This window comes from Poecilia latipinna, unplaced genomic scaffold, assembly GCF_001443285.1.
Source record: "Poecilia latipinna isolate Pla-1442-1.1 unplaced genomic scaffold, P_latipinna-1.0 Scaffold758, whole genome shotgun sequence".
Lineage (NCBI taxonomy): Eukaryota > Metazoa > Chordata > Actinopteri > Cyprinodontiformes > Poeciliidae > Poecilia > Poecilia latipinna.
The window spans coordinates 229,775-238,801 of NW_015113374.1; the positions used below are offsets into that span (position 1 = coordinate 229,775).

Consider the following 9,027-nt stretch of genomic DNA (forward strand, 5'->3'; position numbering starts at 1 on the left):
TAAAAATGGATATATTAAATACTTTAATAACTCAGAGGTGCAAGGAAATGACTGAAAAGTACAAAGAGAAGAGAGTATACCTTTCATCACAAAATGCATATAAACTGTTTGGTCACAAGTGTCAGATCCCTATGCAGGAGTGTTGGTAAGTCTTTTGTATGTTTATATACAAAAGGTACATTTTTTTTCTCATTATTTTACAGGCACTGATATAGTGCTAGCTCAAGGCAAAAAGATTATTAAAAGATAACACAATTTAATGTAGATTTTGAGAGGGGTTAGGAATGGAGGTTAATTACTGTCAGTCTGTCATAGATGTTAACATACTGAAGATTAAAAGCATGCAAAACAAAACTTTACATAAAAAAATAAATGAATAAAATCAGTTTGCACTGACTGACAGGCTAAGTATATAATCCATTAAAAACTGTGGCTTCAGAGAAGATTTTGGATTTTTTGAAATTCTGACTCTTGTTGACTAATTTCAGATTATCAGTTAAAGTATCTATATTAAATATAGTATCTAATGTTTTGTTTGTTTGTTTTTATTTTTAAATGTACATTGTCAATAACACACATTGTTGGGTTAAACTAATCATTGTTTTATCATTTTATTTGAGTGTTTTATCTACATGTGTTCAGTTACCTAACTGACTCTGACCAGTTATCTATAATGTAATTTCCTACATTATAACAAAACAGACGGGGTCCATCTGTTTTGTTATCTCAGCATTGTTCTACTGAAAAAGGTCATCATAATAAAAGCCAGTTCCCAAGCAGAGGAGAGTAGAGCTCACCAATCTTTGATCCTGAGCGGATTAGAGGTTGTGGATCTCTCCCTTTGCAAAGGAAGTCATAAACCCTGATTGGTTTTGTGTCTGGTTCTTTACAGGTTTTGTGCGAATCATAAAAAAACCCCAAAACACATATGTATAATATGTATACCTCACAGGATTTTTAAAAATTTAAGGTTTTTAAAAAGTGCACCCATGAAAAAAACCAACTATTTTTTCTGCTCTGCTGTGTGCATTTGAGTAAATTACATCATAAGAGGCACAATAACTGATACACATAATTGAAACATTCAAGTTACATTAAAGTAGAAAGTGATTCAGTGTGACTTGCTTGGACCTTCTTTCCTGCTTCTCGCTGGTGGAATGATGGTTGGTGGTGGTAAAGATTTTGCATGCATAGCAGGGTTAACTGGTAGGAAGGGCCTCGTTTAAGTCTTTCTGCCTGGTAATGACTTTTGGTGATGCAACTGTTCTGCAGGAAACATCAATGAAAAGTGAAAATCATTTTAGCTTCCAAACTATTTTTCAAATCATAACTTGTCTCAAATGATCACTGACGTTTATAGAATTTGATATTTCCAGTCTCCCTCACTTGTCTTTATGAGTGTTTTATTGTTGCCAAGTTTCCTTAAAGGTCATGTAATATTCTCATGTACAATTGAAGTATTTTGCTGAAGCTGTGCAGAACAAAACCAAAGACTCTGAAATGAAGGAAATGTCTAAAAACCTCAAATATAAAGGCAAAAATTAGGAAAAATTAAACATTTTGTCCTCCAGAAAATCAGATCATATGTACATATGTACTTTGAATTTTCTTTAGAGAGATAAAGGGATCATGTATTTAGGATTTAAACACCTTAAAAATTTACAAAAACCGCACAGGAGTTTTTCAGTTAATTCAATCCAATCAATGCAGTTTCAGTGAAAAACAAACTGTGTTAAAAATAAACACGGTAAAAGCAGCATGTTCCACCCTCTCTTCATATGCAGCTTGTAAAGCTCAAGAGTCGCTCACTAATCACCCACTAATTAACACAAACACACAGATGCATTCTCGGTGTGAGCGAGTCCCTCCCCTGTCTTTTTGGATCAGAAAGCTCTTATCTGTCTCTTTTTGGAAAAAGATAATGATGCTTGTTCCACAGCTCAAAGCTCATTAATGTACGACACGGCCCTGAATGTAGGATATCAAAGAGATGTACAGAGTGTGCCTCCCCTCCCACTAATGGCCACAAACTCATTAAGAAGCCAAAGCAATGAATTAATCATCAGTTATCCTTAGAACAGATTAAAAGTGCTAGCAACATCAGCCTTTGTGCAAGCTGTCCCTTTAAATTCCACAAAATTAGAAAGCTTCTCACAAAGCCACCCTCACATTACCGGATCACCCTCAGATCAGATAAGCTGAAGGACATGATATCTTCTTTATGCAGTGATCCGTCTCTTTCCAAAGGTGCAGCATGAAAATAGAAGCATAAGAAGGAAAATTAGTAAGTCAGACGGGAGAACGGCAAAAGTTGTCAGAAGTAATATACAGGATAAAGAATGACTCAAAGATGTCCTACAACAAAAAGTACAGAGTTCAAGACGTGCCTTCAAAAAACAAGGAAATTCTGCTAACATTGATTTATTTAGCTTGTTTTATTGAGTAAATCACCTGATTCATTTTTAACCTGTTTACAATCATGTAGGTCAAGAGGGAGAATCTGTAATGGTCAGTGGGAGAAAAAGAGCATTTGTGACACACCAAAAGTATTTTTACACATGATCTGCAATGTCATAACAAGCTGTAATATTGGACCAAAGCACAGGTAGCATCATTAGAGACATGTGAAAGAGGTGGCATTTTCAATTTAGACAGTATGGGCAGTTGTCCAGGGTGGCATTAGGAATGTGGGCGCATTATTACCTGATTTTAAAAACGGTAGCGTAATTATTTAAGTTGTGCCCGAATGAGACTTCAGTGAGGTAGTCACCACTCAAGTCCATGTTAAATTAGCACACCATGCATGTTGAACAAGAGGAATAAATATTATTCTAAACTTGATAGAAAACATTCCTCAACACGATTCTTACTGTCTCATTGGTTCTCCTAAACAAGAACAACATGCAACATTTCCAGTTTATTTTTTTATTATTTTGGCCTTTTAGAACTGCATGTGCATAAGTAATGTCATGTGGGTTTTTATTTATGTTTTGTGATGTCCATCTTCTAGATAGCTTAGCTTGCATATGACGTGAGTAAAATCTCCATTCTATCTGCAGGTAACATGTTTGACTGTGTTAGAAAAACTCATCTTTAGATGTACGTTTCTGTGATTAATTGTTAAACTCTGGAGGATTATACTGATTTTAACATGTTAAACAATGTTGCAGTGTTGTCTCTTAGTGTTTTTTTTTTGTTTGTTTTTTTTTTTTTTTGCATTAAACCTGAAGAGCTGTAGTCCAAGTGAATAAAAAAGCTGTTGTGGGGTTGAATTATTTTCTCTTTTTTTGCCATAATCTGTATTCTGAAGGGGAACTTACCATAAATGTTTTGAACTGTTGTGAGTATTCACTTGGCTGCCTCCTCAATATCTCTCTCTTTTTTTTTTGTGGATCTCCACAGTGTGCTGTCAGTGTTTGAAAACTCTGAATTAATTAATGAGCTGCTTTGTTAGCCCTCTGAGGTTATAAGAGAATTGGAATGGGTAAAGTGGCACTTTGCTAACATTATTCCACCACGCTGTGAGGTCATGCCTGCAGTTATTGGGGGTTGCAAAAAAAAAAAAAAAGACGAGGCAGTTGACACTTTTCAGCATAAATTCACTTGATAGTTTTAAAACGTTTGAAATATATTAGCTAAAACAATAAGCATATATGCAGCAACACATAAAAGCTTAAGGCACATTGTGCGTCCTGTTTGTTTAATCCAACTCATGTGTTTGACAGTAGAGTGAGCAATTTGCATGCTGCAAGTGCTCTTACTATTTATTGTTGAAGTAGGGTTGCTTGTTCCCACATTGCATCCCAACCTTCCCTCCTTCTCATCCACTTTGGCTGTTTAAAGTGCTCACTGGAGAACTGCAGCAGGAGTATCATTCACTGTAATGGCAGAGCATCCTCCTCCACAGCCCTCACTTAGATCACTTAGTCCACTTTACTAGTCCAGCGCTCAGTGTTGCATGAACACAGCACGTTTACAATAGGGGGTTACAACAAACACAGTTGTTCCAATTAAAAAAGAAAAATGTATATCATAAAGAGAAACAACAAAATGATTTATATTTTAGAAATATTAGCAATTTCAGTAATATCAGAATCATATGTAAAAAATGTGGATACGTAAAGAAAAAGGTGCAATCACTGTAGAAACTGTGCCATCTTTCTAGGGTTTTGTAAAATAATAAAAAAAACTATTTGAATTTGACATCAAGTGCACAAAAGCCCTCATGAGATTCCAGTCAGTCTTTATTCACTAACCAGAAACTATGTCCTTGCTTGTTCATAAGATTTAAGAAAAAAATAGCAGCCAGGTGCTGATAATTAAATGTGCTTGACTTCTTGGTCACCATCCGAATGACTACCTCTATAAGAGCAGGAGGTTTGACAGTCTGGATCATACAGCTATGTGAGTTAACACAAGACAAAGAAGGAAGACATCAGCAATGACCTTAGAAAGGAAGTTCCTTTTGCCCATCAATCTGGAACAGTTTAAAAGGGCATTCCCAAACAATTTAAAGTCCCCCCAAATATTATTCACAAGTGGAAAACACTCAAGACAATTGCTAATCCTCCCACATGAAGGTCAGGCTGTGAAGTGCTCAGAAAAAAAACAAACAAAAAAAAACAATAATAATCCAAAAGTTCTATTTCATACTCCACAGGCATCAGGCTAACATGTTAAAGGTTTACATTACACGCCGACGAGATAGTTGTGCTTCAAATTGGGCCTCTGCTCTATCTGAAACTCTGCCTTCAGGGAGCCATCATAACATTGCTCCTCTATTAACACTTTAACAACATTTTTACCAGCATCGCAAAGAGAAGTAGCTCAGATAATGAGCTCAGCAGATCTGGAGTTGCACCAGGTGTTTGCTAATTGCTGTGGGCTAGTCTGAAGAAGCTGAGTGAGGGAAGAGTGCTGTGTGATGCAGATACACCCTGCCTCAGTCTCACAGCTGAATGCCTGCCACCCCAAATTAAAGGAGCACAGATTTTATATAATCCTGCCCCTTCATGGTAGAAAATTGAAGCCAGAAACATGCGCCACTTTAAAAAGTTCTGCAAATCAATTTCACTGATTTGATATTTGAATTTCAACTTTTCGAAAAAACGTAATAAGAATTGAAGAAATTTAATTCTGAAACATTGCACTGAAATTGTTAAAGAGACCAAGACAAAAATAATTAATCCACACAATAATTTAATAAAATCAATCACAGACTAGAAAAGAGAGTGAAGGTATTTTCACTGACAGAATAAAAGCTCAACTGGTGACAGGATTCTTTTAAATAATTACATTTTTACAGTCAAGTTGTAACGCCTTCATGAGCTCAGTCAAGTGTTCTGTACATCATTAATTCATGGTATATAATGAGTATTTGATGTTGTGTAGCTCATGTAGCATTGAAGCGAGAAAGGTAACATTCAGGTTTGGATTTTTACATTGAGCACAACAAAAACACATTTCTGGATGAAAGCAGAAGAGAATCCAGTTCAACAGATAATCAGTAGATTTGATGAACAGCAGAGCATTCAATGACAGCAACTTGAATAATTTAGCTTTAAACTGAAAAGTTTTGCCATTTTAAATACTGAAAGAAACTGCATAACACAAAGTCACAAATTATACTCACAAAAATAAATAAATATTGGTCTGTATGTAAGACAGTAGGCAGATGTGGCACAAAATATTGGTCAGCAACATTAATCTTGTTAAGCTTTTTAAACTCTGTTGAGATATCTGCAGTAAAAAGGGTAAATAATTGTGACACATCTTCCCTTTTTTCTGTTAGTAAAAGAAAACATTTTTCTTCTTTGTAGTGCTAGAAATGATCAAATCTTAAACAGATTCCATGCACAGCTCTTAAAGTTTACATACTCCTATCATGGGCATAAATACCCTTCTCTAATAATTTCTGTAAAACATATTACATTTTGTTAAAACTGTCACCATGCCATGACAGTATAAGATGAGACTGATAATCTGTGACATAAATCAAGCTCCCAGCGCTAACTGCAGAAATACACCGCTTGGTCAGAAACAACCAATCAGAAGAGGAGGAGGGTCTTAGCACTGTCAAACATGCTTGTGTCCATGCGGCTCACAATAAACGAGTTTTGCTGTAAAGGTTAGTTGTTTATCTCCCATTGGCACATGTAGTAGCGTATACACAGGTAGAATTTACAGCGCTAAGACTTTCCTCCTGGCTCTGATTGGTTGTTTCTGACCAGGAGCTGTGCAAACATGTGGCAGAAGGCAGAGGAGCTTAATTTATTCACAGATTATGTGTCTCATGCCATACTGTCACGGCATAGTGTTAGCCTTAGCAAATATGTAAAAGACATATTTTTTCTTAATAAAAGTTACATACTGCAGCTTTAAAAGATTACATACAGTGGGCTTGTTTAGGAGAACAAAAAAGAGAGTGCATGGATCAAATAGTAGTTTTGGGCCATATCAGTTTTATATTTTATCTCAGACACTCGTAGCTACTGATACAAACTGCAGTGTTTTGATGACTTAATCTGCTATTAGTCTACATGGTTTTGCACCAAGTACATTGAATACCATACAATAAAAGTAAGATCTGTATGCTGCCACTTAAATCTATGATGAACATTTGAAATGTTTTAAAAATACTCAAATGTGACAAGATTAATGAGAATTGGATTGATAAAGACGTCAGACTGTAGCATACAAGTTTTACCTCTATGTACCTTCTGACACTACCATAGTTAGTTAAATTAATAATTATAATAATGACATTTGTAAAACAAAGTTACATTTATGCTCTGAGTACTATTGAACAAGCAGGAGGGTGGAAAGGAAATCCAAGAAGCATAGAAGCATAAAGGCACTGTGTTTTTTCTGTCTTTTTTTCATTTTTGTTTTTTACAAGAAGCTAACAGAACTAAATCAAAGTTAATTCTGTCCGATCACGACTACTTTTGTTCTTTTTTATAGGTAGAAAAAGAAAAAAAAGTCCACAACCAGAAAACCAAGTTCAAAAATGAGAAAGCTGACCTTCAAAACACCAATATATCAGTTTTACAGAAGAACTATCAGAGGAGAGTGAAAGGGCATTCACAGGAGTCCAAACTGGGAGAGAGAACCAAGTGCAATGGTCAGTCAGGAGTGAGGACACCGATGGCTGTCTCTGCAGTTTGCTCATAAAGCGCCCACAAGATCGAAACATAGACACAAAACACACACGTGTGTGTATGAACTTCCAGCCTCGAGCTGAATTACAGGAAAAGGCAGGGAAAATAAGCAGGAATACTGGTAGAAAATACTGAGGGCAATAACCTGCATCTTAAACAATAGAAAACAGAAAATGATAAGCCTCATCTGTTCAAATACAAAAAGAAATATTTCAGCACATTTGAAAATTGTTTTTTTTTACATGTTTGTTTAATGAGTGCAGATAATACAGTTTAAATACATCACACACCTCTGTACAGTAGACATCTTGTTGTTTTTGGATTAGGCAAACTCGTCTTTACAATATAAGTCCTTAGGCTATGATGATTTCTTTTTTCCTCTTCATTAGTGTGTTTATTTAGCGTGTCCTCTCAAACTACTCCTTGAAGGTCAGCTCCCCTTTTGTTCTACATGTCGCCTCTCTTTGTCAGTCCTTGAAGGAGCTCAGAGATATAAAGAAGCTTTCTGAGACACAACAAGCACCCCTCAACATGCAACTGTAATGAAATTAACTGTTGTTGTTCCTGGCATGTGGAAGGCTTTTCTGAGAAATATTTAAGAAAACAAATAAAAGTTTAAAAGTGAAAAGTGAAGGGAAACAAAATGCATCAACATAATAAATATGGACATATTGCCTTTGAAGCCCATGTTAGTAAAATCATTTTTGTCTTTAAAAAAGCCCCTTTACATACAGACACTTTGCTGGCACCGATAGTAAGAATGTGAAAACTCATTTAAAATAAATGTATCTTTTAATTTTAATTAATCTTTAATTTTACGGAGAAAAAACACCAACCTTTAATTTGAGTATTTGTCTCCAACAAACCCATAAATATTGCAGTACTTTGAACTTTCACAGTTCCTTCACCATACTTAACAGGAGGGGAACCTGGTGCCACCAGTGGTTTTAAAAATAATTTGAAAACAATTATTTTTTTTAAATACATTTTCCTCATTGACTACATTTAATGAGGAATTTTCTGTGTTTTACCTTTAAATGCGTTCAATAAAAGATTTAATCATTTAAAGGCTTTTTACACATCTTTACTAGGAGAGCCCACAAACTGGCCAGCGTCTGCAATTGTTTAAAAAACAAACTTGCATGTGCATAATTACGACCCCTCTCTGTCATGAACCCTTTGAAGGCATAATGTCAACTCTTTGAGATGTAATCAGACAGAGAAGCTATGCAGAAATGACAATAAAAACTTGTTATAAAAGATGCGCCATTCAGAACACCAAAGGTTAAAGCTAGATATGTCTAAATGCTGTAAACAATCAAATATAAGACATACTTGTGTTAAATGTCACATAAAGGGATGTTATCTGGCCAATTCAGACTTAGTGTACTTGGACATTCTTTTATACTTACACCAGCAGAACGGCACTTGAAAATAAAAGGAAGATACAAAAAAAAAATCTGTGTGCTTTGTGCATTTTGATTCTCAACCAAACAGAATCAGGAGGTCAAAGTGTCATGGTCCCGGAACGTATTTGTGTTTGTTTGGATACAATTTTTATACTGGTGATGGTGACTTTACACCCAGATGCAAGGATGACCTTTAAGTCCAGCTTTCCTAATAGATGACCTCGTAGACCGTCGCTTTTTTGTCTCCTGAGCCCGTCACAATGTATTTATCATCTATGGAGATGTCACAGCTCAGCACAGAGGATGACTCCTTTGACTGGGAAGGGAATACAAGACAAAATGTGTTTATATTTTGTATACATGTATATATATATATATATATATATATATATATATATATATATATATATATATATATATATATATATATATATATATATATATATATACATATAGAT

At 35.2% G+C, this 9,027-nt stretch overlaps 1 protein-coding gene across 3 annotated transcripts in view; it reads right to left on the bottom strand.

The window, feature by feature from the left end:
* Positions 1-5,182: 5,182 nt before the first annotated feature.
* The window catches only part of LOC106955679 (transducin-like enhancer protein 4), a 49,257-nt gene continuing 45,412 nt past the window's right edge, over positions 5,183-9,027 (bottom strand). For all 3 annotated transcript variants that reach the window (XM_015045982.1, XM_015045981.1, XM_015045983.1), the window contains exon 20: positions 5,183-8,885. In XM_015045982.1, the coding sequence (XP_014901468.1) occupies positions 8,778-8,885 (108 nt within the window). In that variant the 3' untranslated portion in view covers positions 5,183-8,777. The remainder of the gene's footprint in view (positions 8,886-9,027) is intronic.